At 42.2% G+C, this 22,106-nt stretch overlaps 1 protein-coding gene across 5 annotated transcripts in view; it reads left to right on the top strand.

The window, feature by feature from the left end:
- LOC137653627 (ketohexokinase-like) overlaps positions 1-22,106 on the top strand; it is a 73,588-nt gene that overhangs the window by 27,937 nt on the left and 23,545 nt on the right. For 4 of the 5 annotated variants that reach the window (XM_068387197.1, XM_068387195.1, XM_068387196.1 and 1 more), the window contains exon 2: positions 2,183-2,321. In XM_068387197.1, the coding sequence (XP_068243298.1) occupies positions 2,191-2,321 (131 nt within the window). In that variant the 5' untranslated portion in view covers positions 2,183-2,190. Of the gene's footprint in view, positions 1-2,182; positions 2,322-12,602; positions 12,911-22,106 lie in introns of those variants that run through there. The other variant, XM_068387198.1, reaches the window with a different exon arrangement.

The following is a 22,106-nucleotide window of genomic DNA, read 5'->3' as shown; positions in this document are numbered from 1 at the left end:
ATCACCCCTTACACTGCTGTATTCTAAGTTAGTCGTAATCATACAATGCAGGTGGCCGCTATCATACATACACCCATACTTCCCCACCTAACTTAACCTACAAGCCGTGTCTTTACGTACTTTCTACACAGGGGGTTGGCTAGCACCTCCCTGTGACCTCCCCCCCCCCTTAGACTGCCATATTCTCAGCAATAGGGTTGAAAATAGGGGAGTTATGGGGCATGGCTGTCGTCATACATACACCCTGATAAGGATATACTGTTTAACCTAGTGGTAGACAAGTGTTTACTACAAGTGTGCCATGAATTTGATGTAGTCTAGCCTAACATCATCATATACTTAAAGTATTTAGGAGAAGGCAAGGGACAGATCATTGCATTGCAGCATAGTAGCCTATCTTAGAGACTGAACATAATTAGCTGCTTAATTCTATTTTATAAAGATTTTACTCTTGTCGAGCCATATATTAATTGCCTTTTATTATTCAGTATTTCTTAATCTTGCAGAACTAATTTATTCGTGAGATTTAGGCTACCGGATAGGCGATGTAATATACGTCAGAGACAGGATGTACATTACAGCATATCTTATATTGAGTAATCTTTTATAGAAACTCCGAAAAACATTCGGCAAATGACTAAAGGCTCTGCAGTGCTAGCTGTATCTGACAAATTCATTTCCTTCCACGAACGTGATGTTTAGGTGAGGCTGGGAATATACTTTAAGCTCTCTTAATCTGGAGAGCGTACTCACCTTCCGTAGAACTAACGTATTGTTGGCAGGCACTAACATTCTAAAGTCATAACTACTATAGTCCATTTCTTTTAGCGTGGCATATTTGCACCGACTCGCAGCGGTGCCCTTTTAGCTCGGAAAAGTTTCCTGATCGCTGATTAGTTGGACAAGATAATTCTAACCAATCAGCGATCAGGAAACTTTTCCGAGCTAAAAGGGCACCGCTGCGAGTCGGTGCAAATCTGCCTCGCTAAAAGAAATGGACTATAGTAAGGTAGTATGAGCAGTTGTTCACGGTGAGAGTAAGGTGTAAGGTTTTGTGGGATTTAAGATTAAAAGTAAATGATCATAGGTGCTTTGCATATGAAAATTTATTAGAAAATACTAAGGGTTCAGCTTTGTATCTGTAGGGGATGAATTGAAAGTTAGGTTAGGTTAGGTATTTATAAGTGGTATTCTTGAGTATATAAACCAATGAGCAAATTACAAAAGATTCTGCAAGGATAACCTCATCCAGAGCAAATAAGGAACTAGTTCATATGCTGGCTATAGCTTTACTTAAGAGGCTGGGACATGATAAATTTGGGGTTTAGAATTTCTACATTATTATTATTATTATTATTATTATTACTATTATTATTATTATTACTTGCTACGCTACAACCCTAGTTGGAAAAGCAGAATGCTATAAGCCCAGGGGCCCCAACAGGGAAAATAGCCCAGTGAGGAAAGGAAACAAGGAAACCTAAAATTTTCAAGAACAGTAACAACATTAGAATAAATATTTCCTATATAAACTATAAATACTTTAACAAAACAAGAGGAAGAGAAATTAAATAGAATAGTGTGCCCTAGTGTACCTTCAAGCAAGATAACTCTAACCTAAGACAGTGGAAGACCATGGTTCAGAGGCTATTGTACTACCTAAGACTTGCTAGTAAAGTTTTTTGGGCTCAAGCCATGTCGTCCTGATGGAAGGTTCCTATAAGTAGCTTCCTAAAGGATATTCGCGCCAGGAGTTAGAATTCTTGAGACCTAAAGGTAAATTCTCTGGGAATATCACTGTAGTCAAATATCCCTTAGGAAGCTACTTATAGGAACCTTCCATCAGGACGACATGGCTTGAGCCCAAAAATAGATTTTTTGCTTCGCTCAAAATCCGTTTTAAATCCTTTTTAAATGATTACTACAGTACAGGTGTTCTGTTCTCTGATTCAGTAGCAAAGTACTGTACTATTGTCATGCCTTATGCTAATTGCTCGTGCATTTTGGAAATGTCTTTTTAGGCGTAGGTTGAATTTTATTGATTTTTATAAAATTCCACTGCCTAGGGACATACATATTCCTCATTATTAGGTTATACATCATGTTGAGCTTTGTACATTTTACAATGTTGGAGTTATTGATTGATTGTGCAAAAACATTAATTCAAATTCTCTTTTACCAGGTTTAGTCATGTCAAGGTTTAAACACGAATGTGGTGAGAGGATACTATGCGTTGGTCACGTCTGTGTTGACATCGTTTCTGAGTGTTCTACTTATCCACAGGAGGATGATAAAGTTGGAACTACAACAAAATCCAACAGGTACTTTACTGTAATCTAATTGTTTTCACATCGCTATAGTAAAATCAAAATAAAATGCAAATTAGATTTTCTTTTCTCAAAATTATGTACCTTATACAGTACTGTACTGTGATTGCATATGGAATGTTTTTGGTTTCCATTTAATTTGCATTTGTAAATTTTAAAGGAAAAGAATGTGGCAGAATAATGATTTTTGTTTCCTATGACTACCATAAATAGACACTACTAGTCCCCCAAAATCTTCATAAGGTGTGCTTTACTTGAAGTATTTTCTTAAGGGAATTTTTCCTAATGTCAGGTATTAGAATGTCTCTTGGGCAGTTCTTATATTGAAATGTCCTCATCCGAGGTAATTGTTTTATATTTTTAAGTGAAAAAATAAAGTTTACTGAACCAAAGAAGTTTGTAAAAGTTAAAATAAACTGAGATAACACTGCAAAGGAATGAAAAATGTTGATGGGTTTTGTATTTCATTCACGGATTTCCATTGCATGTTCGTGACCACATTTCAGTCAATTGATTTTTCTACTTGTCTAAATATATATAAGGGATTTTGACGAAGGAAAAATCTATTTTCAATATTAAACTTAGCCGGTGATTATATAAGCTGCAACTCTGTTGCTCGACAGAAAACTCTACGTTAAAAATCCGCCAGCGATCGCAATGCAGGTAGGGGGTGTACTTCAACAGCGCCATCTGTCGTGCAGGTACTTAGTACTCAATGTAAGCACAGAACTCAATTTTCTCTCTGTCGGGCTACCGGCAAGACCTACTAATTCGCTGTTACTAACTGAATTTGTTTTCACAACTATTTGGTGAAGTACACTATTCCAGTTTTGAGCTTTCGCTATGCAGGTGTTTTATCTTCATCTCAAAACTTGAACTCGTTTTGGATAGATTTAATTATGGTGACAAAGAGAGTATGGACTCTCTTTCACTTTTAAATGGCCGACCCTTCCCTTAGACGGAAGTGTGTTTAGGTTTTTAGTAATTTTGCTTAACACGTTATAGATCTATATATTTTATATCTCTCCGCCTTTATTAGGCCTCTTCGATTAACTTTCCATTTATTATAAACATATAAAAATAAATTTTTATGTTTTGTTTATATGCGACCTTTCCTGATAGTAGGCGGTCCTAACTTGGAACCGAAGTTAATCAACGTTGAGCCCGTTATATCGTATTTAGCCTTTAAAGAATTTAAAACTTTTTAAATGTAATGTTTTATGAAAGAATTTCTTTGATAGTCTTCGTACTGTTTTCAAAGATGAACTAACGTTTAGACTACGCAGTTGTTGACGTTCAGGACGTTCAACATGCGCTCTATCGTTACGATAGAGAGAGAGTGTATCACGGTTTCACTTTGCAGTAAGAGTAAATCGATTCTGACGTTTTGTTCATTCTTTCTTAGCTTAAATGTTTTAAATTCTAAATTAAAGGAACTTTTTATTTGGAAAACCTTTCAGTTTTTTCCTTTAGTCAAATAACATGTTTTTTTTGACGATATATAATTGGGCTCTTCTCTTCTCTTAGGTGCGAAATCAAGAGAGAAAGAGAGAGAGAGATAGAGACGGAGGGAGAGAGAGGAGAGAAAACGTTCCGTTCAAGCGAGTAACGTTGTTCTCGTGTTACTCTCGTCCCTAGTCTCTGTACGGGGAGGAAGGTAAAACGTTTCTAGGTTTTTATTCTTGTCCCCAGGCTATGTGCGGTGAGAGATTGAAAACGTAGTTTATATGAACTAGCGTTTAGTCTCTTTCCCAGCCACTGAATTTTTTATCTTAATATATGTTTTCTGTTTTTTTTGCTAGTATTAATGAGCTGCATTTTACGACTGATTTCGCAATTATTACCTTTTAATGAAGGGTAGAATTGCGTGTTTCAGGTAGAAATCAGTAAAAGTTTCGATTTCAGTGAAATAAGTGCAAAACAGAAAATCGATAAAGTGATATGCGCAAAGTGTTACAGTGTTGCGTCCGAGGGTTCGTCTGTTCGTGCCTGTCGTTCACCTAGTCCGGGACCTCTTGCAAGCTCCCAAGCCCAGGGGAGAAGTAATGTCGAACGACTTATGGGTTCGAGAGGCCTTGATCAACGAACAGACGTTTTCCCTCTGTGGTTTCGGGCGTATCTACCCAAGATCGCCCCACCCACTCTAAGACGAGAGAGCCCTTTTATTCCTCGTCTGCGGAAGAGGTTTCTCGTAAGAAACCAGGGACCAAGGTCTCGCGGCTTATTAAGCGCAAGTCGGTCCTTTCCGCGCAAGTCCAACGGCCCAGTTGTAGCCACTGGGTCAGTTCGGACTCGCTGCAGTCTTCCGGAGGCAAAGCGGTACCGCATCAGGCAGTCACACCGTCTGTTGCCGCACCTGCTCCTGTAGACCCTAAGTGGTCTTTGCTGCAGACCATGCAGTCTCAGTTAACGTCATTGATGCAGGACTTTCGTGCGGAGAAGGTTGACACTGCACCAACCTCTAGCCTACAACCAACCACGGTTGTGCGTCCTGTGGACGCTGAGGCGACCTTCTGCCGCACTCCAAGAGAGTCCCGCCACCCATGCGTTCCAGTGTACCCTGCCTGCCGCATGTTGACGTTCAGCGACGCACGGAACCTTCCGTTGACGTTCGCGAGGTACAACAACAGTCTAAGTTGTTTTGTTTTGACGCGGTGCGTCAACCTCCGCATTCTAGAGTTGTTTTGACTGCTCAGTCTAGACAGTCAAAGCAGTCTCGAGTGGACACTGTACATCCTCACACACCTGTTGTGGTTGACAGTTCAGTTGTTGACAGTTCACAGACTGTCAAGCAGTTACATGACGTTGCCTTCTGGTCTGCTACTTATGCACCAGTGAGAGACTCACTGAGGTAACCTAGCTTTTATCGGACAAGGTTCCTGTAGATGAGGAAGTTGCTGTTCTCCCTCCTACTGATATTCCCTTGAGGACTCTGTCAGATTGAGAGGAGCCTTAAGCTGCTTAGCCTCCTATGGACTTTAATTAAATCATGATGATTTTTTTAAGGATCTTCGTCCGGATCTTGTAACTGCTGCTCCTCGTTCGCCTTAACGTCAGAACTTACACTAGGCCTAGCTACTTCGAAGCCGTTGTTTTTAAGCTAGTGCTCTCTCGCTCTCCTAGAGAGCGTTACGTTGGCTAGGCGACTGGTTTTTGCACCAGGAGGAGTTTTAGGGATACAGCCTTTGCTTTCCCTTCTTTTAAACTGGCTTATAGAGCGAGAGTCTGATATGACACGAGAGAAGTTCTCGGCTTGGGAGTTCATGCCTCTGCCCAGATAGACTTCTCAATTCTGGTAGACTCGCCCTGGCGCCTAGCCAGGAGACGCTCCAAGTTGTTTACAGGTCAACTTCTCAGCTTTTGTCGAGCCTTTGAAGTTTTGCTGTACTATTATGTCACACATAACAAGGCTTTCAGGGATGGTAAACGGTTCCGCCTCAGTCGCTAACCCCGTCTGTTGCCACACCTGCTCCCGTAGACCCTAAATGGGCTTTGCTGCAAGACATGCAGTCCAAGCTTGCGTCCTTGATAGAGGACTTAAATGCGGAGAAGAACCTTCTGGCCAACAACCTTCCAACCGGTCGGTTGTGCGCCCTGTTGACGCTGAGGTAACCTACTCGCGTCTGCCAGTTGAGGTGGTTCCTCCACCGATGCGACCCAGTGTGGGTTGCCAGACGCACGTTGACGTTAAGCGACGCTCGGAGGTGGTTGTTGACGTTCAGGACGTTCAACAACCAGCAGAGGTGACTTGTTGTGACGCAGTGCGTCAACCTCAGCAACCCGGTAGGGTGTTGACTGCACAACCCAGACGGTCTAGACAGTTTCGGGTTGACGCTGTACTTCCTCGCGCACCCATGGTTGTTGACAGTTCACAGACTGTGCAGCAGTTCCATGATATTGCGTCCGGCTCCGTCACGCATCCACCAGTGCGACCGGATTCAGCGAGTCAGACGTTGCCCACTCCGTTGCCGTTTCCTCATCAGTTTCGGATGAGGAACCCTCTGATGAGGACGTTGCTGAACAAGACGATCAGCCCCCAGCCCTGCTATCCATCCAGAAGATGCTGAAGAAGGAACGCTGCTCAGTCAGGCTGTGGATGAGTCTGGTAGGGACACTGTCATCCGTGGATCAATTTGTGTCACTAGGAAGACTACACCTCCGTCCTCTTCTATACCATCTAGCTTTTCACTGGAAAAAGGACAAGACGCTAGAAGCGGTCTCGATCCCGGTTTCCGAAAAGATAAAGTCTTGTCTGACTTGGTGAAAGGACTATATCAACCTAAGAGAGGGTCTTCCCCTGACTGTTCAGACTCCCAACCACGTTCTCTTCTCGGACGCATCGGACGTAGGCTGGGGTGCGACATTAGACGGTCGGGAATGCTCGGGATTATGGAACTCGATTCAAAGGACAATGCATTTCAACTGCAAGGAGCTACTGGCAGTACGTCTGGCCTGGAAAAGCTTCAGGTCTCTCCTTCAAGGCAAAGTGGTGGAGGTGAACTCGGACAACACCACGGCTTTGGCGTACATCTCCAAGCAAGGAGGGACCTACTCTCTGACGTTGTACGAGATCGCAAGGGACCTCCTCACCTGGTCAAAAGGTCTAGACATATCACTAGTAACGAGGTTCATCCAAGGCAACTTGAATGTCATGGCAGATTGTCTCAGTCGGAAGGGACAAATAATTCCAACAGAATGGACCCTCCACAAGGATGTATGCAAGAGACTTTGGGCCACCTGGGGCCAGCCAACCATAGATCTCTTCACAACCTCGATGACCAAGAGGCTCCCAATATTTTGCTCACCAATCCCGGACCCAGCAGCAGTTCATATAGAGGCCTTTCTCCTAGATTGGTCACATCTAGATCTATATGCATTCCCTCCGTTCAAGATTGTCAACAAGGTACTGCAGAAGTTCGCCTCTCACGAAGGGACAAGGTTGACGCTAGTTGCTTCCCTCTGGCCCGCGAGAGAATGGTTCACCGAGGTACTTCGATGGCTAGTAGACGTTCCCAGAACACTTCCCCTAAGGGTGGACCTTCTACGTCAGCCACGTGTAAAGAAGGTACACCAAGGCCTCCACGCTCTTCGTCTGACTGCCTTCAGACTATCGAAAGACTCTCGAGAGCTAGAGGCTTTTCGGAGGAGGCAGCCAGAGCGATTGCTAGAGCAAGGAGAACATCCACCCTTAGAGTCTACCAATCGAAGTGGGAAATCTTCCGAAACTGGTGCAAGTCAGTATCCGTATCCTCGACCAGTACCTCTGTAACTCAAATAGCTGACTTCCTCTTATATCTGAGGAAAGAACGATCTCTTTCAGCTCCCTCTATCAAGGGTTACAGAAGCATGTTGGCATCAGTCTTCCGTCACAGAGGCTTAGATCTTTCCAACAATAAAGATCTACAGGACCTCCTTAAGTCTTTTGAGACCACGAAGGAGCGTCGTTTGGTTACACCTGGTTGGAATTTAGACGTGATACTAAGATTCCTTATGTCAGACAGGTTCGAACCGCTACAATCAGCCTCCCTGAAAGATCTCACCTTAAAGACTCTTTTCCTGGTATGCTTAGCCACAGCTAAAAGAGTCAGTGAGATTCATGCCTTCAGCAAGAACATCGGATTCTCATCCGAAACGGCTACATGTTCTACAACTTGGTTTTCTAGCCAAAAACGAGCTGCCTTCTCGGCCTTGGCCAATATCGTTCGACATTCCAAACTTATCTTATGGTTGGAAATGAACTAGAAAGAGTCTTATGCCCTGTAAGAGCTCTTAAGTTCTATTTAAAACGAACTAAACCTTTACGAGGCCCGTCTGAAGCTTTATGGTGTTCAGTTAAGAAACCATCTTTGCCTAGTCAAAGAATGCTTTATCCTATTTTATCAGACTGTTAATACGAGAAGCTCATTCCCATCTGAATGAGGAAGACCAAGCTTTGCTGAAGGTAAGGACACACGAAGTTAGAGCTGTCGCAACTTCCGTGGCCTTTAAACAAAATAGATCTCTGCAAAGTATAATCGACGCAACCTATTGAAAAAGCAAGTAAGTGTTCGCGTCTTTTTATCTTAAGAATGTCCAGTCTCTTTACGAGAACTGCTACTCTCTGGGACCATTCGTAGCAACGAGTGTAGTAGTGGGTGAGGGCTCAACCACTACAATTCCCTAATTCCATAACCTTTTTAATCTTTCTCTTGAAATGTTTTATTATTGTTTTTGGGTTATCCGGAAGGCTAAGAAGCCTTTCGCATCCTACTTGATTTGGCGGGTGGTCAAAGTCATTTCTTGAGAAGCGCCTAGATTAGAGGTTTTGATGAGGTCCTGTTGTATGGGTTGCAACCCTTGATACTTCAGCTCCTAGGGGTCGCTCAGCATCCTAAGAGGATCGTGAGGCTCCGTAAGGAAGACGTACTTAAAAAGGCAGAGTAATTGTTCAAGTCGACTTCCTTACCAGGTACTTATTTATTTTATGTTTGTTATTTTGAATAACTGCTAAAATGAAATAAAAAATCCTTAGCTCATAATAATGTAAACAATTATTGCTGGTCTCTACCCACCCCCCTGGGTGTGAATCAGCTTATATAATCACCGGCTAAGTTTAATATTGAAAAATGTTATTTTTATAATAAAATAAATTTTTGAATATACTTACCCGGTGATTATATATTAAAGGACCCTCCCTTCCTCCCCAATAGAGACCCAGTGGACCGAGGAGAAAATTGAGTTCTGTGTTTACATTGAGTACTGAGTACCTGCACGACAGATGGCGCTGTTGAAGTACACCCCCTACCTGCATTGCGATCGCTGGCGGATTTTTAACGTAGAGTTTTCTGTCGAGCAACAGAGTTGCAGCTTATATAATCACCGGGTAAGTATATTCAAAAATTTATTTTATTATAAAAATAAAATTTTTCAATAAAGACATTTTTCGGGTCAATATTTGCGTCCTTATGGGCTGCAAATTTCATGAAATCCACAAAGTTAGGGTTTGCGCTATCCTTGAGGAATCTGACACAGTCCGTGTTTGGACCACTTGGGTCAGCTTGGGGAATGGGATCCGGAATGGGCGAAGTTTCAACTCTAGGAGGAGAGGAAACCAGCTGCTTTTCGGCCAATGAGGTGCTACCAAAGCCACCTTTCCGTGGAAGGAGCGTAGCTTGGGTAAAACTTTCATCAGAAGATTCACCGGAGGGAATAGGTAAATCCTCTTCCAACGGTTCCAGTCCGGGGCTAATGCGTCCATAGCACAAGCCTGAGGGTTCAGGTTCGGGGCCACGTAACAGGGAAGTTTGTGGTTGAGCTGCGTCGCAAACAAGTCTACCTGGAGACCGGGAACCAGTCTGGAGATCCACCGGAACGAATTCATGTCTAGGGACCATTGTGATTCTAGTGGTTTTGTCCTGGATAGTGAGTCCGCTATCACGTTCTGGACTCCTGCGAGGTGAGTGGCTGACAGGAACCAGTTCTTTTCGGTTGCCAAGGTAAAGATTATGACCAGGACTTGATTTAGATTGGGAGATTTTGATCCGCCTCTGTTTATGCAGTGAACTACTGCCGTGCTGTCGGAGACTATCCTGATGTGAGTGGAGCGTGGAGGGGATAGTCATTTTAAGGTCAGTAATACTGCCATGGCCTCTAACACGTTGATGTGGAACTGTTTCATCGCAGGGGACCAAGAGCCCTGAAACATCTGGTGTTTGTAATAGCCCCCCAACCACTGAGAGACGCGTCTGTGTGAATTGTCACCCGTGGAGGAGGGAATTGCAGAGGGACCGATTTGGAGAGGTTCTCTGGTTTTGACCATGGCCGGAGTCTTCGTACTAAGACTGAGGGGATCTTCGATATCTTGTCTTGTAATCAGGTTGTAGCTCTCTTTCTCCAAACTCGGTTGATGTCTTTGAGTTTGGCCTTCAATAAGAGGTCTGTCACTGAAGCAAATTGGAGTAAGCCTAGAACTCTTTCTAAGGCTTTTCTTGAAATCTGTTTGTTCCTGATGAAGTGTCTTGTCTTCGAAGCTATCTCTTTGACCTTTTTGGGAGGAAGAGACAGTTCATGACTTGTGAGGTCCCAGCGGATGCCTAACCATTCGAATTTGCTTGCTGGTTGTAGGCGAGATTTCTGTAAGTTGACTTGGAATCCTATCTTATGCAGAAACTGAATCACTTTGGTTGTAGCCTTGTGGCAGTCTTGAATCGTCTGAGCCCAGATGAGTCAGTCATCTAGATAAGCTATCACCATGATTCCCTGGCTCCTGAGCTGTTCTAGCACCGTCTCCCCTAGCTTTGTAAATATCCTGGGTGCGATGCTGAGGCCGAAGAGCATCACTTTGAACGCATAGGATTTCTTGCCTAGGCGGAAGCCGAGGTAAGGACAGAAGTTTCTTGCTACTGGGACGTGATAATAAGCGTCTGTAAGATCGATAGAGGTGGTGACGGCCCCACGGGAAGTAAGGTCCGTACCTGAGAGATAGTCAGCATGCGGAACCTGTCGCAAAGAATGTAAGAATTCAGTTTGGACAGGTCCAGGACCACTCTCAACAGCGATGAATTCTTTTTTGGAACAGTGAACAGACGGCCTTGAAATTTCAGTGTTCGTACCCTCTTTATGGCTTTCTCACCGGGCGTCACAGGTCGACCCAGAAAAAGAATTCTTATAGCTATTCTTACAAAACTAAAGCTTTAAAAGTCAATTAGATTATGTAGTTGCCCCTCAGCACTGGCTGGGGCAAAATCACAAAGATGCCAGCAAATGTAAAAGATTTATGAATACATACTAACCCCCTTAAAAAAACATTCTGAGACTGATTTTCTTATATAACTAAAGAAAACACATTGTCTCTCAGCAAATATCATACCTACCATAATTGGAACAAATTTTGATAAGATAAAAACACAAAAAGCATAATACATGATTATTTTATCATTAAAAAGATTAAAACTAGCTCTATTATATCTAAATGATAAAAGCTGCATGTAAGTTATAATTTTATTTGATAGATTTATATTTCAACTTATGTATAAATAGCTTTAGAAGCTCTTAATACATTGTATGATAGTTCGCTGGACATAGCAAGATCAGCCGAGGGAAAAGAGTGGTAAAAAGGAACTTTAGTTGTTGGTCGATTGAGTGCAAGAAAAGTCAGTCGGTGCTAAATACAAATTGATTACCGTAACTTTAAAAAAGGGATTTTGACGAAGGAAAAATCTATTTCTGGGCGAGAGACCCGTGCCGCCCAGTGAAATGCTCCTTTAACATCATTTCTAAGGTAAAAACTGCTATGAATTTACCAGAGAAAAATTTGTATAGGAATGCTAGGTTGAACCCAGCTCGGTCACCTTAATAAGGTGTCGTACAAATTGATTACCGTAACTTTAAAAAACATTTTATTTACAAATAACTAGAATTTTTGATACATTTTTAGGCTAGCTCGCTAGCGGTAGTGCGATCAGTGGACAGAAAATGGTGATGGATATCTTATGGTTTTAGAAATGATTAGATTTATAAAGAATATCATTATTTAAAATACTGCAAAAATTTAGTACAGTATACATACCTGGGCTTCCTCGCTATAGGTAGTGATATCAGCTGAGTGAAAACAATAGAGGGTAGGGAATTGGGGAGTCATGCTCTGGATGCTGAGGTTAATGATGTTGGATTTGGGAACCCACTTTTGGAATACATCTCATTTGTACCTTGGGGGGATAATTGTATATAGAATTACCTCAGTCTTTTTTTATTTAGTCTGCTTCATTCTATAAGTACCACTTCTTCCTGCATATTCAAAGTAAATCCTGTATTTGGTACAATATACCGTACATGCAAATCCTCTGTGACATAAAATGTATAATGATTTATTACGTAAGGTTTCACAACATGGTGCTCTTTAAAGATATTGTATTCTAATCAGAATACTGATATTTTGCAGCATCTCCATGTTAAATTCTTAATCATTTGTAACCAGTTATCTTGATTTAATTGTCTTCCTGCTAAATCTCGCCCTTCTAGTCTGCCTCCTAGAATTAGATGAATTTGGTGTAATGATGCAGTAAACTGCATTGTAATAGATATTAGTTGACAATGATAATGATATTGCATTGACCATGTTTTCCTGATGTATAACTTGAATGAAAGTTATAATAATGTTCTGTTTAAAAATAATTCAATTAGAAATGTTTTTTACTTAATCTTTTATATTTTTAGTATAATATCAGTACAGTATTTGAGCAGAAAGTGTTTTGTTTTTAAACCTTGTTGACTGACCTAATGAATTTTACTTTTCAGGTAAAGAAGAACAAACAGTTTCATCTTATTAACAGAACCTTACTACATGAACGTTGCATGAATTGCGTAGTCTTTCTACATGTTACCAATGGAATATATGAGTGAGAATGGAAAGCACCTGTAATTCTGAGAAACGTTTATGAGATATTTCAACCGTTAACTTAATTAGAAAGTGACTTTTAACTGTGTGCTTGGTTTAACTAATAGAGCAGCATGAATACAAGTCAGAACATCCTGTGTGTAGGGCTCTGTTGCTTGGATATCATCAGTGAGGTCCGCGCATTTCCTGTAGAGGACACAGATCAGAGGTAGGATTGAGGAAATGGTTCTGATTTTTACCTGTGCTTGCCAATACATCAAGTATCATTACAGTTTTTGTCTTATTGGTACAGTACTGTACTGTATTGTATAATGTAAAATGAAGAGGTATGTATGTTAGTAGCCCTCAGTTTTCTTGATTGCAATTTAACCCTTTTACCCCCAAAGGACGTACTGGTACGTTTCACAAAACTCATCCCTTTACCCCCATGGACGTACCGGTACGTCCTTGCTAAAAAATGCTATAAAAATTTTTTTTTTCATATTTTCAATAATTTTTTTTAGAAAATTCAGGCATTTTCCAAGAGAATGAGACCAACCTGACCTCTCTATGACATAAATTAAGGCTGTTAGAGCAATTTAAAAAATATATACTGCAAAATGTGCTGGGAAAAAAATAACCCCTTGGGGGTTAAGGGTTGGAAATTTCCAAAGAGCCTGGGGGTAAAAGGGTTAAAGGCACATCCATTCTTCTGAAAATAGGAGGCTGTTTTAAATGGATTGCCAAAAAGGCCTCTTGAATACTAATGACAAACAGTTCATACCTTGCCATTTGTCGGATTTAGATAACATACACGTAACTGGCATAAATCCACAAATTATGGCTGCCTTCACCCAGTAACAGATTTTCAGTACCTGCCATCCCTGCCAAGTCACTGTTGTGTGCACACGGTTAACTCATCACCCCATAACAGACTTCTAAACAGCATTCAGTTGGTGAAAGAGTTGCCAAAGCTGAAAGATTTACTTTATTATGCTTTGGCAAACCTTCCCTTGCCAACTCAGATTCATTTTGAAATCTACTATAGGGTAGTGAATTGGCCATGGTCTACTGAAAACCTTGTTTATACTGTACATACTGTATTACTGAGTTATATATACATTAGAAATTAATAATGGGTCAGAATATTACAGAAGCATTATGGAGGTTATCTATACTGTACAATAGAATTAAAGGTAGACTGTTTTTGCAATGAACAGTAACATTAAAGAAAAACATTACTACTCTATTGGTAATTTACCAGTTATTCTGCAAACAGATAGATACCTTAACCATCATTCATGATGACTTTGATTCGGGGAAAAAGCCATGCAGATTCCATAGTGTGGGTATCTTAGACTTTTAAAGAGGAATAATTTGCAGGTAACCAGGATATTAACCTTGCACAGTATTAGATTTCTTAACCTGTTTGGTAAAACAATTTCAGATAATTTTCTAAAGGCTCCTGAAATATTTGTGAATTTTGTTGTTAATCATAGGGAACAACTGTGTTTCTCTAAGGTTTGTATGGTGTCTTGATTAATTCTCCTATATGGGGTCCCTTTTAGTAGAAGAACTCTCTTGACTACTTTTCCTATATTACGTTAAAATAAGATTGATAGACTTGTATCTTAGGTGACTGCTAGAGTGCAAAGTGACATTCTGAGCGCTATCTCATGAAGGCCAGGTTATTCTCCCTACTGTTCTGTGGCGGCTACTACTCAAAGGAATCCTTGCGTAACAAAGATATGCCCTCCGGATTTCAATGTAACGGAAGACCTGGCTGAAGTGCCGAAAAAACTACTCAGTCTTATAGGAGAATTCTGTGATAGACCTTTTATCAGGTTTGGGAAAACTATTTCCCTGATCCGTTGGTCCCAGCAGTTATAAGAAAGAGATATCGAATTCTCTTGTCCCCCAATCCTTCTTTGTCAAAAGAACATCTTACATATCCAAGTTACCTGAACAACAATGCAGCAAAGGCCCACGTTAAATAGAGATTGCAAATTTTCTGCGGAAGAGAGCGATATGAAAAGTCTCGGATCCCTTCCCATGGTTTTACCAATGGTGGTTTCTAGTTTTCAAGGCATTAGGTTGTTGGAGGCTGGTTCTAGATGTCTTTATAAACAAGTATACAGTAGTGTAGAGGTTTATTATAGAAATGCCTTCAACAGTCCTGGGAGCAGTGAGAAAAAAAAATTGGATGTATTTGATAGACTTGACAGATACTTACTTTCACATTCCTTTTCATACGAAATCAAAGAAATTATGGTACTTCAATTTATGAACGGCTTAAAGAAATATCAATTTAAGCGTGTGTGGTTTGGTCTCAGGCCTGCTCTTCAAGTATTTAACAGGATGTTTGCCCATTCCAATCTTAAAATGACTGAGATTGCTGGCCATCAAAATTATGTTGTACTTGGATGTGTGGCTAATTTTGAACACTTCTTTGGAAAGGATTCGGGTCCAACAAGTGTGGTTGCTCAGGTTATTAAGGTTAAGGGTCCTGATCAAAGTATAGAAGTCTATTCTAATTCATGCTCAGAAGATTATATACAATTTGGTAATGGTAATACCATATAGCATCAGTTCCTTTTCAGGCTTTTTCATCAGAAAAGCTAACTCAGTCTTTTCTTCATTTGTTGAAGTTCAAGCAGATGAAAGCACTTTCAGGTTATATGTAGATTAGACTATTAGGGACCATGGCATCTCTCAAGAAGCTTATTTTGATGTGTCGCTTGACGATGAAGGATATCCAATTATACATCCAAATCTGCATAGGAACAGGAGACAAATTTTGTATTCTATTGATCCAAACCCAATTACAACTAATGAAATGGTGGAATAATCCTCATCATTTGGTTTAAAGAGTGTTATTGTAAGTTATAATTTTCAATATTTAACTTAGCCGGTGATTATAATAGCTGCAACTCTGTTGCTCGACAGAAAACTCTAAGGTAAAACTCGCTAGCGATCGCTACACAGGTTGCGGGTGTGCCCAACAGCGCCATCTGTCGTCCAGATACCCAGTACTCAATGTAAACAAAGACTCAATTTTCTCTCTGTCGAGCTATCGACAAGACGTACTTACTCGCTGTTGCTAAACTGGAGTTTTTTCACAACTAATTGGTGAAGTACTTTATTCTAGTTTTGAGCTTTCGCTATGCAGGTGTTTTATCTTCATCTTAAATCTTGAACTCGTTTTGGATAGATTTAATTATGGTGACAAAGAGAGTATGGACTTTCTTTCACTTTTAAATGGCCGACCCTTCCCTTAGACGGAAGTGTGTTTAGGCTTTTAGTAATTATATCACGTTATAGATTTTCCTCTATATATTTTATATCTCTCCGCCTTTATTAGGCCTCTTCGATTAACTTTCCATTTATTATAAACATATAAAAATAATTTTAATGTTTTGTTTATATAGACCTTTCCTGAGAGTAGGCGGTCCTAACTTGGAAACCGAAGTTAATCAACGTTGAGCCCTTTATATCGTAATTAGCTTTTAAAGAGCTAAGGATTTAAAACTCTTTAAATGTAATATTTTATGAAAGAATTTCTTTGATAGTCTTCGTACTGTTTTCAAAGATGAACTAACGTTTAGTTTATTTATGCTACGCAGTTGTTGACGTTCAGGACGTTCAACATGCGCTCTATCGTTACGATAGAGAGAGAGTGTATCACGGTTTCACTTTGCAGTAAGAGTAAATCGATTCTGACGTTTTGTTCATTCTTTCTTAGCTTAAATGTTTTAAATTCTATTTTAAAGGAACTTTTTAATTGAAAACCCTTTCAGTTTTTTCCTTTAGTCAAATAACATGTTTTTTTGACGAAATATAATTGGGCTCTTCTCTTAGGTGCGAAATCAAGAGAGAAAGAGAGAGAGAGATAGAGACGGAGGGAGAGAGAGGAGAGAAAACGTTCCGTTCAAGCGGGTAACGTTGTTCTCAAGTTACTCTCGTCCCTAGTCGCTGTACGGGGAGGAAGGATAAAACGTTTTAGTTTTTTATTCTCGTCCCCAGGCTATGTGCGGTGAGAGATTGAAAACGTAGTTATATGAACTAGTGTTTAGTCTCTTTCCCAGCCACTGATTTGTTTATCTTAAAATATGTTTTCTGTTTTTTGCTGGTATTAATGAGCTTGCATTATACGACTGATTTCGCAATTACTACCTTTTAATGAAGGGTAGAATTGCGTGTTTCAGGTAGAAATCAGTAAAAGTTTCGATTTCAGTGAAATAAGTGCAAAACAGAAAATCGAAGTGATAAAGTGATGTGCGCAAAGTGTTACAGTGTTGCGTCCGAGGGTTCGTCTGTTCGTGCCTGTCGTTCACCTAGTCCGGGACCTCTTACATGCTCCCAAGCCCAGGGGAGAAGTAATGTCAAACGACTTATGGGTTCGAGAGGCCTTGACCAACGAACAGACGTTTTCCCTCTATGGTATCGGGTGTATCTTACCAAGATCTCCCCTACCATAAGACGAGAGAGACGTTGCTTCTCCTCGTCATCCGAAGGCTTTTCGCATAAGAAACCTGTCACAAGGTTTCGAAGCCCTTAAGCGAAAGTCAGTCCTTTCAGGACAGGTCCAGCGTCCTGGTTACAACCATTAGGACAGCTCTGACCCTATGCAGTCATCGGATAACTGCTCGCCGCCTAACAAAAGCGTAACACAGACTCCGAGAGTCTTTTTTTGTAGGCAAAGTGTTGCGGTCACAGACGTTACCCTCGTCTCTTACCACAACCATTTCCGTTGATCCTTAATGGGTTGTATGGCAAGACATGCAGTATATGCTTGCCTCCCTTATGGAAGACTATTCTGCCGATTAGTCGTTGAGTCTAGCCGTTTATCTCATCGATATCCTGGCTTTCAGCCAACCTAACGTTCCTTTGTGCTTACTGTTGACGTTGGCGTAGCTTAGTCACGTCAGTCAGGTTGTTTAGAACCACACTCGATGCGGTCTCGTGTGGTTTTTCAGCCGCATTTGGACGTTAGGCCACTTGCTGATGCTCCTGTTGACGTTCAAGACGTTCACTAACAATCGGAGTTGACTTGTTTTGACGCTGTGCGTCAACCTCCGCATTCTAGAGTTGTTTTGACTGCTCAGTCTAGGCAGTCAAAGCAGTCTCGAGTGGACGCTGTGCGTCCTCACGCACCTGTTGTGGTTGACAGTTCAGTTGTTGACAGTTCACAGACTGTCAAGCAGTTACATGACGTTGCGTTCTGGTCCGCTACTAATGCACCAGTGAGTGTGGACTCTGCTTGTAAAGTATTGCCACCACGGTAGGTCTCTCCCTTGCTTGAGACTCAGCTTTTATCGGACAAGGTTCCTGTAGATGAGGAAGTTGCTGTTCCCCCTCCTACTGATATTCCCTTGAGGACTCTGTCAGATGGAGAGGAGCCTAAAGCTGCTTTGCCTCCTATGGACTTTAATTAAATCATGATGATTTTTTTAAGGATCTTTGTCCGGATCTTTTTGTAACTGCTGCTCCTCGTTCGCCTAAACGTCAGAGCTTACACTAGGCCTAGCTACTTCGAAGCCGTTGTTTTTAAGCTAGTGCTCTCTCGCTCTCCTAGAGAGCTTTACGTTGGCTAGGCGACTGGTTTTTCACCAGGAGGAGTTTGGGGGATACAGCCTTTGCTTTCCCTTCTTTTAAACTGGTTTAAAGAGCGAGAGTCTGATATGACACGAGAGAAGTTCTCGGCTTGGGAGTTCATGCCTCTGCCCAGATAGACTTCTCAATTCTCGTAGACTCTCCCTGGCGCCTGGCCAGGAGACGCTCCAAGTTGTTTACAGGTCAACTTCACAGCTGTTTTCGAGCCTTTGAAGTTTTGCTGTACAATTATGTCACGCATAACAAGGCTTTCAGGGATGGTAAACGGTACCGCCTCAGTCGCTAACCCCGTCTGTTGCCACACCTGCTCCCGTAGACCCTAAATGGGCTTTGCTGCAAGACATGCAGTCCAAGCTTGCGTCCTTGATAGAGGACTTTAATGCGGAGAAGGTTGCTACCGAACCTTCTGGCCAACAACCTTCCAACCGGTCGGTTGTGCGCCCTGTTGACGCTGAGGTAACCTACTCGCGTCTGCCAGTTGAGGTGGTTCCTCCACCGATGCGACCCAGTGTGGGTTGCCAGCCGCACGTGGACGTTAAGCGACGCTCGGAGGTGGTTGTTGACGTTCAGGACGTTCAACAACCAGCAGAGGTGACTTGTTTTGACGCAGTGCGTCAACCTCAGCAACCCGGTAGGGTGTTGACTGCACAACCCAGACGGTCTAGACAGTCTCGGGTTGACGCTGTGCTTCCTCGCGCACCCATGGTTGTTGACAGTTCACAGACTGTGCAGCAGTTCCATGATATTGCGTCCGGCTCCGTCACGCATCCACCAGTGCGACCGGACTCAGCGAGCCAGACGTTGTCCACTCCGTTGCCGTTTCCTCATCAGTTTTCGGATGAGGAACCCTCTGATGAGGACGTTGCTGAACAACAAGACGATCAGCCCCCAGAATAGATCAAGCCCTGCTATCCATCCAGAAGATGCTGAAGAAGGAACGCTGCTCAGTCAGGCTGTGGATGAGTCTGGTAGGGACGCTGTCATCCGTGGAACAATTTGTGTCACTAGGAAGACTACACCTCCGTCCTCTTCAATACCATCTAGCTTTTCACTGGAAAAAGGACAAGACGCTAGAAGCGGTCTCGATCCCGGTTTCCGAAAAGATAAAGTCTTGTCTGACTTGGTGGAAGGACAATATCAACCTAAGAGAGGGTCTTCCCCTGGCTGTTCAGACTCCCAACCACGTTCTCTTCTCGGACGCATCGGACGTGGGCTGGGGCGCGACACTAGACGGTCGGGAATGCTCAGGACTGTGGAACTCGAGTCAGAGGAGCATGCATATCAACTGCAAGGAGCTGTTGGCAGTACATCTGGCCTGGAAAAGCTTCAAGTCTCTCCTTCGAGGCAAAGTGGTGGAAGTTAACTCGGACATCACCACGGCCTTGGCGTACATCTCCAAACAAGGAGGTACCCACTCACTGACGTTGTACGAGATCACAAGGGACCTGCTCATCTGGTCAAAAGGTCAAGACATCTCCCTAGTAATGAGGTTCATCCAAGGCGACTTGAACGTCATAGCAGATTGTCTCAGTCGGAAAGGGCAAGTAATTCCAACCGAATGGACCCTCCACAAGGATGTGTGCAAGAGACTTTGGGCCACTTGGGGTAAAACCATCCATAGATCTCTTTGCAACCTCGCTGACCAAGAGGCTTCCAATCTATTGCTCTCCAGTCCCGGACCCAGCAGCAATACATATAAATGCTTTCCTCCTAGATTGGTCACATCTGGATCTCTACGCATTCCCACCGTTCAAGATTGTCAACAAGGTACTGCAGAAGTTCGCCTCTCACGAAGGGACAAGGTTGACGTTAGTTGCTTCCCTCTGGCCCGCGAGAGAATGGTTCACCGAGATACTTCGATGGTTAGTAGACGTTCCCAGTAGTCTTCCTCTAAGGGTAGACCTTCTACGTCAGCCACACGTAAAGAAGGTACTCCAAAGCCTCCACGCTCTTCGTCTGACTGCCTTCAGTCTATCGAAAGACTCTCGAGAGCTAGAGGCTTTTCGAAGGAAGCAGCCAGTGCGATTGCTAGAGCAAGGAGAGCTTCTTCCATTAGAGTCTACCAATCGAAGTGGGAAGTCTTCCGAGACTGGTGCAAGTCAGTTTCTGTATCCTCGACCAGTACCGCTGTAGCTCAAATAGCTGTTTTTCTCTTATACCTGAGAAAAGGACGATCCCTTTCAGCTCCCACTATCAAGGGCTACAGAAGCATGTTGGCATCGGTCTTCCGGCATAGATACTTAGATCTTTCCAAACATAAAGATCTGCAAGACCTCCTTAAGTCTTTTGAGACCACCAAGGAGCGTCGTTTGGCTACCCCTGGATGGAATTTAGACGTGGTACTAAGATTCTTCATATCAGACAGGTTGGAGCCGTTACAATCAGCCTCCCTGAAAGATCTCACTCTTAAGACTCTTTTTCCTGGTATGCTTAGCCTCGGCTAAAAGAGTCAGTGAGATTCATGCCTTCAGCAAGAACATAGGATTTTCGTCAGAAAAAGCCACTTGTTCGCTACAACTTGGTTTTCTAGCCAAAAATGAGCTGCCTTCTCGGCCTTGGCCTAAATCTTTCGATATCCCCAGCTTATCGGAGATCGTAGGCAATGAACTAGAAAGAGTCTTATGCCCTGTTAGAGCTCTTAAGTTCTATTTAAAGCGTACTAAACCTTTACAAGGCCAATCTGAAGCTTTATGGTGTTCAGTTAAGAAACCATCCTTGCCTTTGTCAAAGAATGCTTGGTCAGACTTTATCAGATTGTTAATACGAGAAGCTCATTCACATCTGAGTGAGGAAGACCGAACTTTGCTTAAGGTGAAGACGCACGAAGTTAGAGCTGTAACAACTTCCGTGGCCTTTAAGCAAAATATATCTCTGCAAAGTATAATGGACGCAACCTATTGGAGAAGCAAGTCAGTGTTCGCGTCATTTTACTTGAAAGATGTCCAGTCTCTTTACAAGAACTGCTACACACTGGGACCATTCGTAGCAGCGAGTGCAGTAGTGGGTGAGGGCTCAACCACTACAATTCCCTAATTCCATACCCTTTTAATCTTTCTCTTGAAATGTTTTTATTGTTGTTTTTTGGGTTGTCCGGAAGGCTAAGAAGCCTTTCGCATCCTGGTTGATTTGGCGGGTGGTCAAAGTCATTTCTTGAGAGCGCCTAGATTAGGGGTTTTGATGAGGTCCTGTTGTATGGGTTGCAACCCTTGATACTTCAGATCCTAGGGGTCGCTCAGCATCCTAAGAGGATCGCGAGGCTCCGTAAGGAAGACGTACTTAAAAAGGCAGAGTAATTGTTCAAGTCGACTTCCTTACCAGGTACCTATTTATTTTGTTTTTGTTATTTTGATAACTTCTAAAATGAAATAAAAACTCTTAGCTCATAATAATGTAAACATATATTGCTGGTCTCTACCCACCCCCCTGGGTGTGAATCAGCTATTATAATCACCGGCTAAGTTAAATATTGAAAAATGTTATTTTGATAATAAAATAAATTTTTGAATATACTTACCCGGTGATTATAAATTAAAGGACCCTCCCTTCCTCCCCAATAGAGACGCAGTGGAACGAGGAGAAAATTGAGTCTTTGTTTACATTGAGTACTGGGTATCTGGACGACAGATGGCGCTGTTGGGCACACCCGCAACCTGTGTAGCGATCGCTGGCGAGTTTTACCTTAGAGTTTTCTGTCGAGCAACAGAGTTGCAGCTATTATAATCACCGGGTAAGTATATTCAAAAATTTATTTTATTATCAAAATAACATTTCTGGATTTATCTTTTTTAAAGAGGCTTTCCAAGAAGGTGGGT

This window comes from Palaemon carinicauda, chromosome 14, assembly GCF_036898095.1.
Source record: "Palaemon carinicauda isolate YSFRI2023 chromosome 14, ASM3689809v2, whole genome shotgun sequence".
In the NCBI taxonomy this organism is placed as follows: domain Eukaryota; kingdom Metazoa; phylum Arthropoda; class Malacostraca; order Decapoda; family Palaemonidae; genus Palaemon; species Palaemon carinicauda.
The sequence above is the reverse complement of the archived record's forward strand: the minus strand, read 5'-3'. Positions and strand labels throughout refer to the sequence as shown.